Source organism: Falco rusticolus, chromosome 4 (assembly GCF_015220075.1).
Source record: "Falco rusticolus isolate bFalRus1 chromosome 4, bFalRus1.pri, whole genome shotgun sequence".
NCBI classification, from domain to species: domain Eukaryota; kingdom Metazoa; phylum Chordata; class Aves; order Falconiformes; family Falconidae; genus Falco; species Falco rusticolus.
In genome coordinates, this window is record NC_051190.1 from 16,013,729 (window position 1) to 16,036,001 (window position 22,273).

Consider the following 22,273-nt stretch of genomic DNA (forward strand, 5'->3'; position numbering starts at 1 on the left):
ACAAGGAGTTCTTTTTGGTCCTCTGCCTTTTGTCTTTGTTTTAATAAAAATCTAAATGTTGATTATACATGGAGAGAATTGAACTAATCAAAGAGGCAAGGCAGATAAATTGGATTTTATAACTTAAATTAATGAAGATTGACTTGTAAGAGAGGGGAGTAAAACAAAGCCATGCTAATGATGACTGCAAGCATGCACCTGTGATTTTGTGGTTCATTGTAAATATTTTCACTTCAGTTTCATTCCAGCCTTGCTTTGGCAGTTACAGTTTGGGTTTTTTTTTTCATTTTTTGAGACCTGCTTGTGGTTTGTGGGGTGTGTGTGTATATATATGTGTGTAAAGTTAGGATGGTGTTGAACAATAAGATATTCTGAAGTAAAATTGTGTGCATGTATATTAACATAAATCACATGGTTTGTTTTTTTTTTAAGTCATGAATTTGAAATTTATTTTAAAAAGTACCTAAATTGCACTTGAGATGCAACCACTTTGTCCAAATTGGAATAGGAGGATATTTACAGTCAGGTTTTCTGGTAGAGCTTTTCTTTCCTGTTATGTTATGTTATGTGAAAGACTTGCACAAACAGGAGCAACTGACTGTAACTGTAGTTTGTCATCAAACAAATGGAAGGAAATAGCTCAAGAGCTGCTATTTTCAAATGTTTATGTTAATGAAGTCTGTCCTGGTCGTGCAAGCTCTTGAAAGGATTTTGAACTTTACTAGCCCTGTCAAATGTTGGTGTAGACTGGTAATATGACGATAATGCAGGTAACAAGTTTCCTAATTACTAGGTTATTCTTATTGAACATTTATTTGTAATTGCCTCTTTATAGAGTCTGTTCCCCATTGTGCCTTTCTAGGACTGGCTTACTAAATTTGGCACAGAGTTACGACTCTAAGACAGCCATTTTGCAACCTACATTTTCTTTTCTTTCTGCTAGTAGCAGCAAGTATAATTGCTATTCTGTGTCTTTTTTCTGGTGGTGATTCTTCTTGTTGCTCTTCTGTGGAGGTGGGTGCTAAGGGAATGTGTTGCTCCCCTGAAGAGGCCTCTTAAACTTATTCGGCAAGTATAGTTGTCTATAACTAAGCCGTTGTTCTCTGTTAGCTTCTGTGCAGGTGGTGTCTTTTCAGCAGCTGCAATACTGCTATTGCTTGGGGAAAAAAAAGAAATGGGTAGCTGTAGCACAAGACAGCTTCTAGTAGGTATGAGTAGGGTACAGGACTGTTTGTTGTGGTTGAGAGATGTATTACAGTAATTCACATCAAAATGTGAATTTTGAAATGGAAAAATCTTATCTTAACTATGTGTCACTGTAGTTAAAGAAGAATAATTTCTGCTAATCCAATTGTCAGCAGGGCCTAGGCTTCGCTAGGCTCCATTATACCTTTTAGTAAGAAAGGAGGAAAGAGTCACTGGAAGTTCTGTGATCTCTTTTGCCAAAAATCAATAGACATCAAGTCAAAAATCTTCCCAGGCAAGTGTCTTCATCAAGAGGAATGTTGAGACTGTGATACCGTTGTCTGTTCTTATCAGAGTTTAAGAGTAAAATTTGCTTTAGAAATACAAATACTTCAAAAATAGAAAGTGTAACTGTTGAGAGTTTATGCACGTGAATATATATTGCAGGATATATAAAAGAAAAAACTCACTTTTATGTGGTCATATTTTGCAAAGATTTACTTTGATACTTTCAGATTAATTTTTGACTCTTTATTTTTCTTGCCATTTGGTGAGTATTTTTCTGTTCCTAGTTCTTGAGCAGCTCTTTGTGCACCATCTCTGATATGAACAGGAAAGTGCAGAGTTTTACTGCAGGGCATTGGGGCCAACCTCTTTTTTCTATTTGTACTCACACCATAATAGTGACATTTTATTATCTCAGGAACATGGCTTGAATTTTTAACGAGATAGCAATATCTCGTATACTTTTTTTTGGTTTATTTGTAATTACAAAACACTGTGTAGTGAAGGAGTGCCTACTGTGGCCATGCTGAACTTCCTAAACTTTCTTAGACAAAAAAAATTTGTACATTACTAAGGATCCCAAGTTTGTGAAAATCAGACTGCTTGGTCTGCTTTAGTTTTGAAATGAAGTATTAACAGCACGCATGCAGGACAACAGCGTCTGTATTGAATGAAATTAGGAAAGAGGAAGTGTGTAGATGTCAGTGCAATTGCTGAAAGATCTGAAAACCGTGATGTATAACCAAGTACCAAAACAATGCAATTCCTTAGCTTGGTAAGAAGGGACTGAGAGAGTGAGGAGGCAGGTCTATTGAAGAGCTTGCAAAGCTGCTTCTGGGCGGTGGGGGAGGCTCATGGCAAGTAGGGGAAAAAACCAGATCAAATGGCAGCAATGAAGATTCAGCATGGACAAACACAGTTCTCTAGTGGAAGTATTGAAAGGTTAGAATAATCACCTGTGGGGACAACGGTGCTTCCATTGCCCGAGGTCTTTTAAGAACAGGTTGGATTACCTGTATTGTTCCCACCAGATAGTTCAGTTATCATGCCCTGGGGACAAGTGATGGACTCTCTGGCCTTCGGAGGTTCCTTCCATCTCTACTTTGGTTAACAGATCTCTAATTACACATTGCACAGATTTTAATAAGATCAGAGTACCTAAGTGATACATGCTGAAACCTATTTCCCGTGTCTCTAACCTGTTTAGCAGTTCTATTTTAACTGGAATTTGTTAAATCTGTAAGAAAGGCTATGGTAGTTGTCAACAAAAGCTTATGTTTTTCAATGGGTTTGATTTTTGGTGGTGTGTTTCTTGCATGTTATTATCCCCCAGGACAATGCTATAGCGAGTACCTGTCATCCTCCTGTTTAAATACTCTTATTTGCTGTGATGTTGCATCCAGGCCAGTTACAGAATTGTTAATCTACTTGGAAAGACTTAAGAGGATTCATGGAGTGCCTTGTGGGAAAGTGTGGCCCAAGTATGGATCAGAAAGAGCAATTGCTCCAGCTGGCTGCATGCATGCATGAGGCAGAAACTGCTGATTTCAATAGACTACAACTTGACATTTGGTTCATATGCAGGTAGCCATGTTCAACAGCAAGTTTTGTAATCCCACTTGATTTCATTTTATCTGTGAACGTTATCCCCTTAGAAAAAATTAATTTCTTAGTGGGACAAGCAGTAAAAGGACGTGTACTGTCTGACCTGGAGGTTGTGTGTCTGTTGCAATGATAAACGTGAGAAGAAATCTTGTGTTTTGGTAATGCTTCATTACCAGTCATCTTGACCGTGAGCAGAAGAGTAAGGAAACTGGAGAACTGATTTCTTCACAAGACATTATTAGCCATAGCTAATAAATTATTTCAATAGCTAAAGCTATTTCAAAAGCTAAATTTACACAGCTGTGGTTTCATATCTGTGTATGGTTTGCAGAGAAGGTAACTGCTACTGGGAATATGTTAAAATGCAAATTATTATATTCTCCGGGTAAATAATAACAAAAAAAAAAATCCTTTTATTCAGTTAAGGAGTATCTGGTGGTTGATTAATGCTTGGTATTGAGTACCCTGTTAATAGCTGCATAAGTAGTAGTAAGAGAAAGATTTTATTTTTACATAGTATAATAAAGAGCTGTGAATTAATGTAGTATATAAAGATGTGTCAAATTTACAGTGTGTAAGAAGTGGTGTTGGCTTGGGTGGGCTTTCGTAGACATTTAAGCCACTAGTATGTTTGAGTCAGTATGAATGTGTTTCTTAAAATGAAAATGTTAAGGTTTTTAAATTAAGTTTCATGCCACAAGAAAAACGTCTTTCATCTCATTAGTATCACTAATGTCATGAATGTTAAAGCTTTGTCAGCATTTTTACACAGGTAATTTTTGAAAGGTGACCATCTTCAGCTAATGACGAAATTTTGTATTCAATTTCTTAGCATAGCCTAGCATATTTCTTACAAAATAATATGAAACACAGGATTTACTTGAAAAGCGGTATAGTGATATTTTATATATATTTTCTCCACATGTACAACTGAACCATTTGTTACAAAATGCAATTGCAGGTTTTGGAGAAAAGCAGAGAGGCATCGGTCAAATGCTCATTAGTCAGAAGCCGTGCTAAGAAGAGAAACCGAAATAATTTCATTTTTTAAGCTAGTTGTAACTTTCTGGAGTGTGAGTTCTTGGTTTTTTTGAATGGGATTAACATTTCTCTCATTGCTCCAACGTTTTTCTCCTTGTTCCCAGTCCTGTGTTTCATGTGAGGCAGCGTGCTCTGACTCTAGGTGGCAGTCACTGGTAGGCAAAGGAAAAAGTCGTTCTGGGTTGTTTGGCTTGGACTCTGCAAGTCTCTGCACTTCTAGTTGGCTTCTCTAGCTGGAATTTTTATGGTGTTGGACAGCAATAAAAGTGTCACCTCAGCCTCTCTCCCTTCTGAACTGCAACAGAGATATTATGAAGAAAGGGGAAAAAAAGGCAAAAAATAAGAGAAACTGAGAAAATGTTGCAGCGAAACATTCAGAAAAGAAAGTTTAGTAATGCTGACAGTAGTGAAGAGGGTTTTTATATCAGCAAGACTCTTGTCCTAGATTAACAGAAATAAATTTGTTTATAGTGGAAGAAATACCAGTTTCTCTCTAGATTCAGTGTCAAAGAGTAAAATAGATTGACCAAGGTGCAACCAGCGATAATAGGAGTGGAGGAATGTGTGATTGTAATCTCGTTTAATTGAATGAGGATTTCCTCACAGTCTCATGGGCATGTATTGTTGGAGAAATAGTTCTCTTTTTGCTTAAGACCGTGTGTCTTCCTCCACCCCGGTGTCGCCCCCCGCCCCCCCCCCCCCCAATCCTTCCTTTGCAGTGTCCATCCTCTCTTTTAATTTCCAAACTACTTCCCATGATTTTACAGGTCATTCCTTCATATCTGTTAGCAGTGTGTCTTTTGACTCTCCACTCTGTTCCTTCTCTATCAAGTAGGATGGGCTTTTAAGCTTTTTCTCTCCCTTTCTTTATATAGGTGCTGTTTGCCTTCCTAACTGGTCACTACTGCACAGTTTGATGTAATATTTCCGTTAGAAAAGGCAGCAGCACTCAAGCAAATGAACAGCAGTTTCTCAGCACTTACTGTGTAGCAATGATTGCACTTCTTAAGATGAGTACTGCTTGATAAGAAAGCTATTGTTATAATAAATACAGTTCAAACCCAGGAATTAATCTATATATTTTATTGATCTCTGGTTTCAAACACAGTGCCAAATTACAGTCTTGTTTATGTATGTGCAAGTCCCAAGAAACTCTTTGGAAAGCACTGGAGCCATTCTGGATTTGCAGAGGTATACTTAAGATCAAGTTTTGGCCTTCAGTTTCAATAATAAGAAGATGATTTACTGTTACACTGCGTATTGTAATAACTACCAGCATTAGTAAAGGGACTGTGATCCTGTAAGCCCTTTGCAAATGTTCTGCAGGACATCTTTTGCACTAGGAAATAGTAACTGAAAATCAGATCTTGATTTTTGCTTAATACAATCCTAGCAACAAGCTTTTAATTTTTAATGTACTAGTTTAAGTGTGGAAAACTAACAGTTTTTGAAAGGGTGGCTGCTTTAGTTGCAGAAGAATGAAAAAAGTAACCAAAGCTTTAATTAGATCTTTATTTTTACATATTTATAATGAAAAATACCATTGACATTTTATGCCAAGTTTTACAATTCATAGTCAAGTACATTTCCAGAGCCAGCTTGAGAAATGTGGACTGTCGTTTGTGAGGGACAGTTTTCTGTGTGAAGTTCATGTGCAAGAAAGACAAGGTAGAGATAATTCTGGTATTATGTCAAGATTATATATTAGGATGACAGGTACCACAGGCCCTAATAGATTGCACGGTACAGAGATAATGAAGAGTGATGCTTTCTGTTCCCAGCCCTGCCTTGAGCCTGGTAGGTAACGGTGGGCAAATCACTCCTCCTTCCTCAATTTCTCTGGCTGTAAAAATGGTGATAACAATGTGAATTATTTTGTATTTCGTTTTGAGATCTAAAGGGAATACATAGAAACAGAGTGTTAGGAACATGATGGGAAATACAAGGTGGTAAAATAAGCATCTGTATTACAGACAGCTTTGTACTGGCAACTGATTATAAAATTATTGATTCTACTGTTCTTCCCTGTTGAGGATATTACTGTGTACTTGTTCACAGGGTTTTAGAAAAAAAATTTGCTATTTCTTATGCCAGCCTATCTTTCAGCTTCTCATTCAGAATTTATGATAAGGTTATTCTGCTTTTATTCTTGCTGATTACCATCCCCATGAGGGACAGTTAAAGCTGTAGTTAATGGAGGATAAGGGCAGCAAAGGTCTGTCTGTCTTTCTTTTCTCTATCTCCTCCCTTTCTATCTCTCTGTCTCTCTTTGGCCGTTGAAAATGTAGGTCATATTGCATCACCATAAAATGGAACAGTCAGAAAGGTGTTTGAAAAATGCTGACATCCTTAGCCTGGGGTGCATGCCAGTGTCCTTTGTTTACATTGAGAATAGTGTTGTACCTGTGTAGGAACCAGCATCTCTGTTAAGGTTAGTGGTATGGTACCTAAATTATGAGTCAGATTTTAAGATGACTTTCATCTGCCTGCAGTAATTTAAAATTAAACGGATAAAATGCAACCACTCACAATAATGATATACATGAGGAGCTAATTTGAAATCTAATCTGCAATAACTGTGATGGTGTAGTTTGAATAATATTACCTTTTAACAGAGAAGCTCAGTAATAAATTTTGTAAATCATGTTAATCATGTACTCTACATTGTTTTGATTAGCTGTGCCTTTCTGTCTTGAAGAGTATGTTTATATTATACATTTGTATATTCTTTTTAGCATTACTGTTTTACTTCATGCACCCTTTTAAATAAGCCAATCAGGATTTTATTTATTTAAAAAACCAGAAAAACCTGATGTCCAATGGCTTATTGCTTGCTACCAGTCTTTTATTGTTTGTGTTTCTGATGTAATACAAGTTGTAATTGGTATGAAATATTCCTTGGCATAAAATGCAGAACATACCTTTTCTTCTCTACAGATGTATATAAATACCATTTTTAGAGAAATGTGTAAATATAATTTCAACTGTCCTTATTTATCTTAGTTTGCTGCAGTAAGTTAACGTGGTTTAAGGATTGGACTTTCAAATGGTGGTATAAATCACACTGCAAGTTGCAGGTGTTTTGAAATATAAGACAAGATACTCACTTATAGAATACCCGTCATTATTTCTGAAAGTAATTTTTTTTAACGTTTCTGTTCTATGCTTTGTGTGGTTGTACTTAAGCAGTTGAAATGCAATATGCAAAGGCTTCTTATGACTTTGTTAATCTTATTGCTAAAGAAGACTTCAAAGTTAAAAGACATTGTTGGAAAACTAACATTAGCGATTACATGGTTTGTTGAGCAAAACGATGAATGCAAATCTTTTCCTGTTGCCATTAGATGAGGGAAAATGACTAGTCAAAGTTAAGACCCCTCAAGTGCACTTTGCTGTGTGTATTTACTTTGCAGTTTTTATCAGTTTATTTGGGATTATCTGAAAGGTGGTTTTGCTTCTACATTGACTAAGAGATTAGTTATGTAGTAACTAACATATTAGTTATTTATGTTTGACCCTTCTCATTATCTATGAAGATACCTATGCATGTTTGAAATAATTTCAGGCTAACTTGTATCATTGTTATATTTTGCACCCAATAGTCTGTTGCAGTTGTGTTTGCACGAGTAATAGTAAATATTTAGGTAATGCTGAGAAATATTTTATGTTGGTATGCTTAGGAACTATATGAAATCTTGAGATGCTGCAGTTTTGTAGTTGGTATTTACAGAAGTTTGCTATCTAATCTCTATGTGAAGCTTGTAGCTTGTACTTACTTTTTAATCTGCGAAGATGCAAAGAATTGTGTCTCCTGAAGGGAATAGGAGGGCCAGTTATCTAATTCTAGAGCATACAGTTCTTATACCATCTTTGACCCCCTGAGATCCTCTAGCTAGGGGTCCCGAGTCAGTCTCCAACACAAATGAGATTAACCTGAGAAGGGCTCTGATTTACTCTTGAGCTACTACCTAGCCATTACAGCAGCACCCAGCCTTTGGCTGGCCAGCTTGTGTTCTTTCAACACACACCTCCTGCAACCATTTCTCCAAGGAGCAGAATAAGACCTCATTAGGTTATCCCCATAACTATAAGATGTCTAAGTGAAGCCCAGTATCGGGGTGATTATACCTGGCATGTCCAAATCTTTGTTTATATAAATGTAGACATTGTATTTTGTCTTAAATCTGGGTATTTAGTAGCTAATAAAGGAGAAAGAATGTTCCAAGATTTAGGCATGTTCTTTGGCGTGTTCTTCTGACAGCTGAAAAGAAAAGGAGTTAAATGAGTTTGGATAGCTCAGACATTAGTTTTGATACTAATCAGTTTTAAAAGTTAGGGATTATTTATCACATACATGTACATTTTTAATACGTTGATTTGCAATTACAATTTTCATGTGAATATGCTTCCCCTTAAAGATAATACACATTAGTCATTGTAACTATGCCTTTATTAGGTACGTCTATGTAGAAACAATTTTGACTCGGATATAGCTTTTGCTCTGCCAGGCTGTGGTTTCCTGTCTTGTGTATGAGTAACTTCTCAAAGTATTACATAGCATTTGCAACTGTTTCTTTGACAGTCAGGCATCAAGAATGACATAAAGCTAAGTGTGCTTCGCTGGTTTGAAAATGCAGGCCTTTTTCAATTTTCTTGGATTGCTGTTTTGGCTATTTTTGTCATCTTTCCATCTTTGAACTAGCTCTGCCTTTTCGAGGGTGCCAAAGTGCTTGCCTTCTGGAGAGAGAGCTCCTCCCGGCTTACTCTCAATCATCCCATCTCTTCCTTGCATGACAGTTCTGGTTGTAATTGACCTGCTGTAAATTCTCAGCAAGAATCATTCCTGTTCTTTGCCACCCATTATCCAGAGAAAGAGTTCTCTTTAAAGGGTTGTTAAGCTGTCATTTTACTCTTTTGAAACTTACTTTCTTCACTTCCTTCAAACTCAACTCCAGATGTAATCCCTACAGCAAAATTCACAGGTGGTGACATAGTATGCTCTGTTCTCTCTTCTATATGAGTAAAATTTTTGCTGATCCTTTGTTCACCTTCATTTGGTCCATTTTCTTGTACTTACCGCTTATTGCCCTTTTTCTAGATTTTTAAGTCTTTGGAGAAGTCTTCTGTTTTATGGGTAGTTTTTGTTTTCATTTTTGTATGAAACAATGTAACTTGCCTTTTGTGTAACAAATAATATTTACATGAGGATAAAAGAAAGCATTTTGCATGCAGGGCTCTCATATCCCCTAAAGAAACTGGGATAGATGTGAAGGACGGAGTTTCTTCTACAGCAGGGAGGTCATATGCTTGAAGGGATTGGGACTTTGAGGCTAAACATTGAATGTTCTGTGAAGGGGATGGTCCATATGAATTCAGAGTCTCCTGTCCCAAATGAATGAAGGAGAAAAAGAATTTTTGACACACACTGCATTGCCTTTCCTGGTGAGCAGCAGCAGGAGTTGAAGAGAAGGTTTTATACTGTAGTATTCAATGAGATTTGTATGTGTAACAAGGAAATACAATGTTTTCTGAGATGTCTACTAGTGCAGAAATTTGTTAATGATCAGTTTTATTAACTGTAAAGCAGAACAATGACTGCAGAGGAGAGAGAAAATAATATTGGACTTGCTCTCAAGTACTGCCCACTGAAGACAAGAAAAGTTTGTATTTTATGGAGTAACTAGAATATAATTAATTTCCGATGTGCTTCTTAGGATCAGGTATGTCACTGAGTAGATTAAAGCTTAGAAATAGTAAATATATCTGTAGGTGATGTCAGCCAAGATAGTGTCAGCTGCTAAGCTGCAGTTTAAAAGAAAAGAAAAAAAAGGAGGTTATCTTCTGTGCGGAAGACTAAAGACATGAACTCAGTTTGCTGACAGCTTCCCAGAGGAGCAGCAGAAGTCAGGAAAAGCTTCGTTCTGCACCTTCCACTGGGGCAGAGCCCTGCAGTCTTGAGGGATGACTTGGGTGCCCTCTTGGACTGCATTCCTCTTGTCTGGACTTTAATCCTTGGAGGGTAAAAAAATAGTTTTCTCTGAAGTGTCATCTGGTCCCAATGCTAGATTGGCTTATTTATATCTATGTACATGACTTTTAAGTAGATCCAAAAACCCCACCAGTTTTAATTTCAATGCATTTATAAAAAGCAATTATTTGATCTTTAATATAACCTGTGCAGAAGGATGTTGAAAATTTTTTAAAGTTTTAACAGGGCTTTGGTTTACCTTTAACCAATTAGGCATTGATTTATGCTAAACCAAAGCAAGCTAGGCTTTAATTTGGTTTATATGAACAGTAAGTTTATAAGCATTGAATGAAAGCATTTTAAAAACCTGAGCTTGAGATGATAAAAGTTCCTTTTGTGGGAAAGGCCTCAATCTGTACATCTCTCTGATGTTTGTTAAATTCTTCATTAGCAATACAGTAATAGTCCCTAACGACTATTACGTGAGGGATCATTTTTAGCTATCTGCGTTCTATGACATGGTGGTAAAAATGTCAATGACTGCGTACGAGAGCCCCTGTTGTTGGAGTCGTGCTATATTCTAGAAAAATCCTGTGTAGAAAATCCAGCGCTGTCGTGTTACCAGCTTGTGATACAGACACAACTGTCTGCTTGGAAATCTGGTCAGTAATAGTCAATGTAAGTGCAGTAACTGGGCTGAAGATTGAGATTTCATCCAATGCATACCTTTCTGGTAATGTCAGGCTGCCATTTAAAGAGCTGCTCTGTACATAAGTGCATAACAGCTCCCAGCTTACCTTTCAATTTTAAATCCGTTGCAGAAACTGTATTTGTAAAATTGATAAAATGCTTCATCTTAGTTTTTAAATAGATACCTCTATAGTTATGAAATGGAGATAAGGTTTCAAATGTCTTACTGCTATACTCTTTTTGTTTTCTTTCAGAATTAATCAGGTACAAGTTAGACAAAGCTTCCAAAATCTGAACAGATGAAGATCAATTGATAAATCAACCCAGCGATTCACCATACTTTCAAGGTACTGTGACATGCTTACCCAAATATTTTCCTTAACATAATATTCACGTACTTTACATGTGAGAAGTATGGAGAACAGGATATTAGCAGGGCTACAAAGCCAGTCTGAAGTGTTACCAGATGCAGTGGGGAGAGCTGGGTTTGGTTTTTTTCTTAAATGCAGGTGTTTAATATATGTTTCAGTAGGAAATAAAGCAACTTTAAAATCAACCTAAAGGGAGTTCAATGCATGGAATAGTCAAACTTAGAGTAAGCTGGATTGTGTCTCTCAATCACATAGATGAAGTGATTTGGACAAGTAAGATGTGGCAGACAGGCAATATTTTTAATTTATTCATTATATTTTAGAAGAAGTAAAATCCTTTTTCTGAATAATTATTTTTTTCTATTTCCGCGTTTCCATGATACTTTAAGGCATCTGGAAGGCTGTTAGGCTCTGGTATGTACTGTAGCCTATCACTGCATCAGTTTTGTTATCTTACAAGTTCAGAAAGTAGAATTGTAAACTAGGGCAAGGACTGTACAGTTGCCTAACACAGTGGGGTTATTCTCCATGACTAGTGTTCCTGGCAGAACGTTAGCAAAAAGAGAAAATTATGATGATAAATTGAAATTTTGGCTAAACATCTGCTAGTGCAGATTATCAGGTACTGCTAATTCATTGAAACAGATGCTGTTTCTTTCTCTGTTTCTCTCACATTTGTCTCTACTCTATCATCACATGCATTTTACTATTTTGTATATTTCTGCTTGGCATCATGAAAGACTTCACTCTAAGTTTACATTTTTCTTATGCACAGACTTGAAGAATGCAGTCTGTCATAGCCTTGCTAGTGTTTGCTGTGCAAATGATCTTTTAATGGATTTACAAACAGATTGCAGCAGAAAGGGCCATCACAATTAGCATGGAGCTGGTCTGCAGAACTTACTTAAGTGGCAGAGTTAACCTGGGCTCAAGAAGAGTGACAAATGTTTGTTGTGGTGTGGCTCCTGCAATATGTAACATTTGAAGCTGTAATATCTGAAGTTTCTATAACAAAATGCTTCCTTAGATTTTTCCAGCAGCCTGAGAGGTGGCTATGTTAGTGAACCAGAGTGCCTGGAGCTGCAAAAACTGGCATTGTTCTCGTCTGTGTCCTTGCTCCTCATCACTAAATAGGGCCACAACATCTATCAGATTTTCATATAATCATAGGAAGGTCTAGATTGTAAGAATCCTCTGGATGTCATCTGGTCCAACCTTCTGTTGAAAGCAGGTTATTCAAGGCCTGGTCAAGCCAAGTGTTAAATATTTCCAGCAAGGGCAAGTCTATCACTTCTCTGGACAAGCTGTTCCAATATTTAATTGTTTGTACAGTGAATATTCTTTTCTTGTATCCAGACAGAACTTCTGAAGCAACTTATGCCTGTTGCCTCTTGCCTTGGCACTGTGTTTCTTGTGAAGGGAGTACCTCCATCTTCTCTATAATTATGTTTTACTTATTGGAAAACTGTGATTACATCCCACCTGAGCCTTCCTTTCTTTAGGCCAAACAAACCCAGTTCCTTCCTATTTCTTCAGTAAGGTTTCCAGCCTTTTAATAATTCTGTTGGTGGTCTGCTGGACCCTGTCCAGTTTTTTAATGGGTCTCTTGAACTGGCCCAGTCCTCCAGACTGTCAGTCTCTGTACATAGCGACCCTTCCTTCAGGTGTATCTACCAGTCTTCCAAGTTTTGTGTCATCTGCAGACTCGGAGAGGATGCATTTAATCCCATTATCCAGATCATTTCTAGGGATACTGAATAGGACTGAGCCCAGTATTGGCTCCCAAGGAACTCTATTTGTGACTGATCACCAGTTTGGTTTTGAACCTTTACCACCCTTTGAGCGCAGCAGTTTAGCCAGTTTGCCAGAAATCTCATGGTGTGCATTTGTAACCTTTCAAACTAATGCTCTTAGCACGCTTGCATGCATCCTGTCAAGTCCCATAGACCTGTCCATGTCCAATTTACATGATATTTTGTTGCTAACTTGCTAAGCATGTGGTCAGTGCAGGTAGCATCAGCAAGCAGCTATCACATGTGAGAAGAATGGTATAAATTTAAATTTCCTTATGCCAGAGTTCTCAGGATCCTTGATCTGATGTTAATCAGCACGTCAAACTTCTGAGAGTATGAGGACTCAGGCAGCTTCACATCATAGGTAGGAATCATTGTGGTCTCAAGTAACTCTTGAGTCCTGCCTCAGTGAATTGCCAAGGAGCCGTGGAGACAAGCTGGCAAGAAACCAGGCAGGGTTATGAAACCTCGCGTGGTAGTTCGATTCCATCAGAAGAGTGTTGATAGCAAACTGTTCCCATTAAGTACTTTGATTTCAATAAACAGAAATTCAGCACTAATGTTTTGTTGCAATTGACCTGAATAGCTGTGTATTTTAATTATTCTAAATTCTAATATTGTATTCTCTGTGTATAAATAAGAATTTAAAAGGTCATGCCCATTTCTGATTCCTCTGATTAAAATGATTCATCTGCTTGCTTAGGTTGCTGAAACTGTTTAATCATTTTCCAAATTCTAGGGGTGATTTCAATACCTTAGGTAAAATTAATAAACATCAGTTTGATTTCCAAATAATTAACTGCATGGATTTTGTGTAGTTTTACCTACTTATCTTTAACCCTTGAAAACTTTGTGTCACTATTCAGCATTTTCTTTGTAAAACTCTCTTCAAGAATTGGCATATTTAGTGACATCTAAGCAAGGCAAAGATCTGTGTTACTGTGTTCCTTATGCTCCTTATTCAGATTTAGATCGCTTTGTCATCAATTCTAACAGAATTTTGATTTGCATTTAAGACACATTTTATAGTTAAGTAAAGAAGGAAGTGGTTGCAGTGTTTTGCGGTGTTTTGCTAGATACTGTGTGTTTTATTAACACATGGCAATTGGCTTATAATTTGGGTGTAAAAATGTTATATTATCTTCAGTAATAGTCATTGTGATGTTTGGATAAATGGATGGGGTACCTATTGCATTCTCATCTGAATGCAGAATTCTTTGCAGATTTACCTACATTTATTAGCCTCTTTCTCCTCAGAAAAGGATACTTTTAAGTTAGTCTTCTACTCGTAACAATATTGTTCTTTCCCTTGGTACAGGTGGTTTATAGTAGGTCTCCACAATAATTTCATATTCCAGTGTTTAAAGTAGCTGTATTCCAGTACTTCTGAGCATCTTCATCTCTCCCTTTGAAGCGTTGCTCATAAATAAAATTACACACATCAACCTGTTCCCAGGATCTGTGGGAAAAAGGATAATAGACTGCCATGGTTTGTTGTATAATTTTTTATTGTGTGCTGGTCACGATCATTATTCTGCATGATCACAGTCCTGTGTATAGTTGCAAAGGGAGAAGTGGCTTGATTTCACTGGAGGTGAGAGTGAACTACAGATAATGTGTTTTTCTTAATACATTATTATTTTTCTGTAGTGGGGCTTAAAATGAAATGGTCTGTTTTGTTATGGCTGGATAGTTCTTTCATCATGTGGATGTCCTGTTTTATATGAACTTTTTCTCTCTTGCTTCCCTACTTACCCAACTATATTCTTACACTTGTCGTATGGGAGATGTTTTAAAATGCACAAAATGTACTCCCAGTTCCACTGCTGTCAGCAGGAGCTGACGGGAGGGTCAGGACTTCACTTCAGCTTATCAGCTACTTGAGTTGTCATTTCATCCTGAATCTCATCTACCGAGTCTTCACTAATAATATTTGTTTTTAGTTTTTAAGCTGTTCTTGGTACTTTCATACCTTTTAAGATAGAATTAACTATTTGATTTCTTTTAATACAATAATGCCCATTAAGTCTTTTCTTTGACAGACTTTTTGGTGAATTCACTATTTTTTTTTTCTTCTGAGTACTGATAAAGTGACACCCTCATAGGTTCTCCCCCTCTCTCCCTTCACACTTCAGTTCTTGCATCCTTTCACTTCCATTGTGGAAAATCATCGGTGAATCATATCATTGTACTTCTGTTCTTAAAAGAGCTTGGCTGCAGATTCATCCTTCCTTTTTCATTCCAGTTAAGAGTTATCATATCTCGGGTCCTATACAGAGGCTGTCTTACAGATTCTTAACTGAACAGCTGAAGTAGGTGTTCCCTGTTTGATCGGCTTTCCCGGACCACCTGGCAAAAGAATGAAACTTGCTGGTACAAGTGAAAAAATGCCTGCAGTGTCATGCCACAAAATAACCATCTTCTTTAAGCAGTTGCATGCTGTTTGTAGGCACACATTTGATCATAGTATCGCCAACCATGTTTAATATGTTGCTAAATCTATTTAGTGACTTTAAAACGGTGAGTTTTCCTTTTTTGTGTGTGTTGTTTCTTCTTGACTCCTTTCTTTCTTTGCTTTTGCAGGCTGTGTTGTATTTTTTGTTTGTTTATGCTTTCTTCACCCCGTTATTGGCTGTTTTTCATATGTTACCCACTGTTTTCTGCTGTTTTCCTGCCTCACATTTTTCCTTCCCTTCTCCACTTTCTATCTGAGCTTAACTCCTCCCTTGTTTTTTCTCTCTGTTCCCTGACTACCTGTTTCATTCACATGTATGAGCAGTCTATGATTATTCAGACTCTCTGAGTCCCAATACTATTTCTTGGGCTATTTTGTTTCCTCAGACCTTTGAACTGGTAGTGTTTCTGGGCACCTTTTTCTTCTGTTAAAGGAGCATTGGCAGTACTTTCCACACTTGAGTGTTCTGCCCGCTCCTGACCCGATTCATCCCACTTAATTCTAGGCGCCTAATTTATGTGCATGGTCATCCTTGACTACTTTGGCAGTCAGTGGGAAGAGAATGGCTTCTTCAAAAGGTGCTCTGGACCAGGAGGGACCACACTGATGCCGGAAGCATCCCTGGCTCTCTGCTGATTGCCAGGGGAATCGGAGGAGCATACTCCTAACCTGGATGTCTCAGATTTCTAACAGTTGCCTCTGCTCAAAGTCTACAGCTTTTTACACATATTCTCAATTCTGATCTCCTTCAAACATGATGGATTTTTCAGGGTTTTCCCTAAAATCATCAATGCATTCATGTATAGCACCATGGAAACAATTTAAGATAATTGTGGACTTGTGTGCTTAAAAAACCCCAAACACATATTCAGCCTGGTGAGTTTGTGGGAAAAGAAAATTCTCTGCACTTCCAGTCCTTGTAAAAATAGTTTTTCATCTGCCCCTATTCCTGCTCTCAGACTAATCAGTCTTGTGCATTGAACTGATGAACCGATCTTTCTGCTGCCGCTTTCCTCCCTCTACTGGAATACTGATGTATTCACGGCGAGGTGGGAAAATGCTTTACCAGCGGGAGAAGGTTTACTAAAGGACAGCCTGAGGCCCAGGCTGCAGAATTCGATCTTGAGTAGGAATATGGGGGGGGGGGGCGAGGGGAAGAAAAGCTGTGAAAGAGGAAGGGGAAAAAATGCAACAACCAGTTTGAAATAGCAAGAAAGGGGATAATGAATTTGTATCAATAACCGTGATGTGTGCTTTACCTGTTTGGCTGGCACTTTTAAGGCAAAAGGTGCTTTGAGTAACTTGATGAGTGTCAATCTTAGAAACTGAAAAAATGATAATATATTGGATTGTTAAAGTAGTTAGCTAATCAATGTCGTTTTGCCAAATTAAGCCATTTTACTTTAGTGTAATTTGACATACCTATATCAGTAATGTTTAAAGAAAAGAATCATGTGATGTGTGAACATTAAATTGGTACGCTCTAGTAAAATCTGTCGCTATTAAAAGGTAGATGATGGTGTTCTATGGCTCTGTTTGGTCACCCATCACTGTATTTGGTTTATGATCTATGTAAAATAAGTAATAGAAAAAGCCTTTATGAATTTGATGGGCACTCAGACATATCAAGGATTCTTTTTCAAAGTGCAGCCAAGGCAGCTTTCTGACAGCTTTCTCCAGAACAGAGGAGAGCTGTATGAATTAAGTTTGTGATAGAAACTGGAATATTTGACAGAGAATATAGTTTTGTCTGTAACTTGCCTTACCCTATGGCTGGAGTCTGAATTCAGCTATGGATGTTATGTTAGACACTGAGGAGCACTTGAAGAACCAAGCTTGAAAGAAATCAGTCATAGGTTTATTTTTTTTCCCCTGTCTGGCTTCTTCTCTACAAAAAAAGCTCAGCTTCTGTTCAGAAATCGTTTAGCACCTGCCATTTTTCTTCCACTGATGTTCTTAGCTTTAATTGTATGTAGTTTTCTGTATTATAAAGTGTACTATTTGATAATTAATCAGCTATAATGCCCTCTATTCATCATTCATCTTTAGACTCTGGTTCCATAAAGACCTTTACTCATGCTCAGACTAAGATGAAGAGTTATTTCACTGTTTTGGGAAGCTACAGTACAGTTAAAGAGCAAGTCTGAAAGAACTGCCTGAAAGATCAGGGCGCAGCTCAAGAAGCTGATAGCCTTTGTTAATTAATCCTGCTACAGATGTCTGCAGTAGGAGTCATTGTCACTCTCTTTACCGAAATCTCACAGTGTTTGCCTTTTATTAAGGAGTTAAGTTAGACTTGCAGTGATCAAGAGGAGAGAAAAATCTCACTAGCTCTTCTGTATTAGATCCACAGTTTTACAAGGTACATTCTGAGTGTGACATAAATTATCAGTTGGGTGGAACACTGAAACTATTCTTATAATTACAACCTATCCCATCCCATATGACAGTTGTCTGATGAGCCTGTATTTATACATCTTCTATATGCATAAATTTGGAAAGAAACACCTATGTCTTGTGTAGTTCCACACTTCAAATGAAAAATACCGAAGCCCTAGCTGAGCCTGCATGCGTATGCACCCCTGCAGGACTGGGACCATATCCCAAACAAATGTATTTGCAGTTTTGATTTCTGCTGTCTAGTTTTGCAAATACATGTATGGGATCTGTGAGCAGTTCCACTGATGGCAGAGTCCCCTGCTCTCGAGCTTACGCATGGGCTCAACACCTATAGAGGAAGCAGCAGGCCAGATGTATGTATTTTTTTAGCTGTTCACCCAGGATATAGTTACTGACAGTGGCATCAAGCGTGGCCAGAAATCTTTGCAGATCATGGCCCGAGAGTTTATCTTGCATTGGCACTTGGGCGTTTTAGATTGAATTGGAGAGAAACCCCTGTAATAAATGGCTTCTAAACCCGGAATTTTTTAATGAAGTAACTCGATTTTGCAAAGCTTAATGTTTGTTACTAGGAGTTTGCAGGCACGAAAGCATCCTTGAATCCTGGCTTTTAACACCGCTCAGCGTCATCCCAAAGTTTAGGGAATTAAAAGAAAAAAAAAAAGAAAGAAAAAAAGCAAAAAAGCTGTTGTTTAAAAAGAAGTGGGGAATAACAGTGCCAGGCGCCACCCCCACCACCCCCACACCCCCCCCGGGAGACAGGTTACCAGTGTAACGAGGGCAGCAGCGAGCAGGAAACTCGCTCCGGGCGGGCGTCGTCGCCCAGCCCCCCCCCCCCGCCCCCCCCGGCGTCCCCGTGCCGGAGGGGGGGGGAGTTGGGGCTGGGGGGGAAGGACGCCGCCCGCCCGGAGCGAGTTTCCTGCTCGCCGCTGCGTTTAAGGAGGCGCCGGGTTTAAGGTAGACCGGTGAGGAGAACAGGGGCGGGGCGCGCAAGCTCAGCTCCGCCCCGCCGCGCGCGTCGGTGGCCCGGCCCCCCTTCCCGGGGCAGCGGGTGCCAGGCGGGGTTGTGATGCGGCCGTTGTTTTTGTAGGGTCGCGGGCCGCGGTGCGGAGAGAGAAAGGCGGCCCATGGAGCCGGGGAGCGCCTGGCGGGCGGCGTAGCCCTACTCTCCTCCCCGCCCCGCCACCCCTCCGCCCTCCCTTCCGCTGCTTTGTTAGCGCAAACACACAAACGCGCCTCACCTACACGGTGAAGAGGAAGGGAGCGCTCCCCGTACAATAATGGGCACCCGGCTGCTGCCCCCCGGGCCGCCGCAGAGGTGAGTGGACGCCGCCCCAGGGTCGCAGGTTCCCCGCGGGGAGGAGAGCGAGCGGGCTGACAGCGCCGCGGCGCTGCCTTAAAAACGCGGCGCCACCTTAAGCGCCCGATGACTTTTTCTCGTTACATTATAGCAGCGGAAAGAATGTCGGCGCGGGCCGCGGGTGACGTCAGGAGGGAGCAGCGCAGCGCGGCGGCGGCCAGGCAGCGGCAGCGGCGGCCCCGCCACGGCCAAGGAGGCGGAGGCGGAGGAGGCGGGAGCGGCGCCGGCCCCGCCGCCACCGCAGCGGCAATGGCGGCCGTCGGGGAGCGCAGGTCCCTGCCCAGCCCCGAGGCGATGCTGGGGCAGCCCTGGAGCCACTGGGTCGATGCTGCTAAACTTCACGGGAACGACGGTGAGCGGCCGACCCGGCCCCCCCCCTTCCCCCCCGCTCCGCCAGCCGGCCCGGCCCCCGCTCCCGGCGGGGCTGGAGGTGCCCCGGGCGCGGCCCCTGCCGCTGGAGCGGCCGCGGGGCGCCGGTACGGCGCGGCAGGGTGCCTGGCCGCAGGGCGCCGCGGGTCCCGGGCCCTGGGTGGCGGTTGGGTCCGATCCCCCCGCCCCCTCCGGCGCTGCGGCCGAGTCCGATGTCCGGTACGCGGCTCGGCGGCGGCCCGCGGCCGGGGGCTGGGGAGCGGAGCGGGCAGCGCCTGCCCCAGTTCCTGTAATCCGGGACACGGTGCGGGCAGCTCGGAGGCAGTCCCCGGAGGCCGGCACCTCCTGCCCTCGATTCTGCCGGGGCCGGGATGGGGGAGCCGCAGGTGAGGCACATGCCCCGGGGCTGACAGCGGCGCCGGGGCCGGCCCGGCAGGTCCCGGGCTCCTGCCTTGGCTGCCGCCGCCCGGCCCTGGTGTCCCGGCGTGTTCCCGGGGGGGCAGTGGGTACGGGTCAGCAGCGGGGAGCCCGCCCTGCGCCCCGAGATCGGCACGCCCTGAGACCTTGTGGCTTTTTGGTTTTAGGAACAGCATTAGAAGAAAGTTTCAAGGAATACGGAAGAAACCGAGAAGCGATGCGACTTTGCCGAGAAGGTGAGTGCGATTCGTTCCTGGAGAAAAGTGCACGGGGAAGTTTTCCTGCTCGGAACTAGTTACGAAAGGACCTGCAGGGAAAGGGAAAGGCAACTTGCAGTCTGGTCGCTTTGCATTTGGGACTTGCGGCCTGTCAGTGAGCGGTGGTGTTAGCGTTATTATTAATATGTAATCTCAAAACTAGAAGGTAGGGGCATAGGTTACTGTCTTTCTAGTTCAATTTTCTCTGGGTTTCTTTAGCCTGTAAATAGTCCCAAGGAAGCTGTGTGACCGGTGCTGACAACATCTTCTCTTGAGCTAAAGTATTTTGATCCTTAATATAATCCATGTCGGTATTTGACACTGATCCCTTTTTCTGTCATGTCAATGTGTTATGTTTATTTCTTGGTGTACTGCTAAATGAGAGTGACCTTTGACCTGTGATTAGCAAAAGCCCATTAACGGCCCAGTTCATTTCAAGAGTAGTTGTAAGCAGGTGATGAATGAAAGCTATAGCGTATTGGTAACATTGTAACAGGGAGTGGACAACAAACAGCCATGAGTCTGAGTTGTGATGTTCAGTTTGTTTATTTGCTCTCCCACTTTAACAGCTGTGTTATAGCAGCAAAACATTCTAAACCTTTCTTAATATTGAAGGCACTAGCCTGGTTCCATCGGACTTTCTGAGAAGGATGCCATAGAATAGATCTCATTTTAAATACTGGATCAGTTAGACCCAAGTCATTCATTTGATGGTGTTAGAAATGGAAGACTGAGTTTGTAAACTTGGTTTACAATCACAGAAGGCAGGACTTGCTAGGGACCTTAAGAGATGATCTGATTCAGCACTTCTGTACTTGTGAGCTACAAACAGCGTATGAAATCTAAGGCAAGGTGGCATGGGCTTGTAAGATTGGGTGGCAGTGATCCATATTGAGGCCAAATTAAAATGTAGATTTATTGTAGAATTCCTAGTGGTGCTAAAATTTGAAAAAAAAATCAATTTCTAGGACTAGTCAGTGATTGCTGACCTGTAAGAACGATGTTGTAGGCAGCTATCCTGCAGTGTTTATAATCACTTGTGCAATTTTGCCATCTTCTAAGTGTACGTATAAGTTCTTGGGCATTTGAAAAATCACTTTATTACTTCATTGCTGAGTTACATTAAATATCCACCACAACTATTAGATTGTATTTTTCTGAACAGGCAAATCATTCAAGTACTAAACCAGCATTTGTAACAGTAAGCATACACATTATCCTAGTAAAGATTTCACTAATAAGGATTTTCAAACATTCTTTCTTACTTCTACCTCTTAAAATACAAGCATCTAACGTTTCCAGATTTTAAAGATTAGCTGGCAGGGTGAAGAATAATGTTTCTTTTTTGTTGTTCTGGAGAATGATAATAAAACTGGTTTTGTGTAGGCTGACCACTGAGACACAGCTTCTCTGCACTGACTCCAACCATGTGATTGATTTGTAGGGTTATGAGTTGAAGGAAATTCATAATACACTTTGAGAATTAAAAGTGCAACTTACTAGTTCTGTCAGGTTTCCAGAAGTGTGTCTCTTTTGGTTGCTTTATGGCATATGAATGAGACACTGACTTGTGTATACCTGTAGCTCATGTGTCGGGAGCTCAGCCACTGCAGAAGAAAGAAAAAGAAAAAACAGTATTAACTAAGTTTGCACTTAAAGAACTAGTGGAGCAGCAAAACATGCCACCATAGGTATGTGTTGTGTTATCAAATAACATTTTGAGAATACTGTAACTGATTCCTTTTCCCAGGAAGTTTTGCCTTCAAAATTGGGGAACATTTATTAAATAAATGGACTGTCTAAACCATGGATCTCAACACAGAAGAGTGAACCAAAGTTAAAAATTTTCTCAAATCTACTCTAACTTCAAGATTTTTGTCATGGTACCACACAGTATTTTAAATACGGTTAACAACAGAACTCGTTGTGTAAGAAACTTATTTCTCTGCAGATCGGGAGTTGACTCAGAGGCCCAACTTCACAAAAGGATTTCAAGGTTATTTAGGCTAATTTAACCTTGCATTGCAACTCTTCCAGTTTGCATAAAAGAACTAAATATTCATGGCCCGGAGAGGGA

General features: G+C 40.4%; 1 protein-coding gene across 3 annotated transcripts in view; it reads left to right on the forward strand.

Moving 5' to 3' along the window:
• The window catches only part of ATXN7 (ataxin 7), an 89,680-nt gene that overhangs the window by 7,488 nt on the left and 59,919 nt on the right, over positions 1-22,273 (forward strand). For 2 of the 3 annotated variants that reach the window (XM_037386503.1, XM_037386505.1), the window contains exons 1-3: positions 18,814-19,111; positions 19,245-19,505; positions 20,107-20,175. In XM_037386503.1, coding sequence (XP_037242400.1) covers positions 19,256-19,505; positions 20,107-20,175 — 319 coding nt within the window. In that variant the 5' untranslated portion in view covers positions 18,814-19,111; positions 19,245-19,255. Of the gene's footprint in view, positions 1-11,028; positions 11,122-18,813; positions 19,112-19,244; positions 19,506-20,106; positions 20,176-22,273 lie in introns of those variants that run through there. The other variant, XM_037386504.1, reaches the window with a different exon arrangement.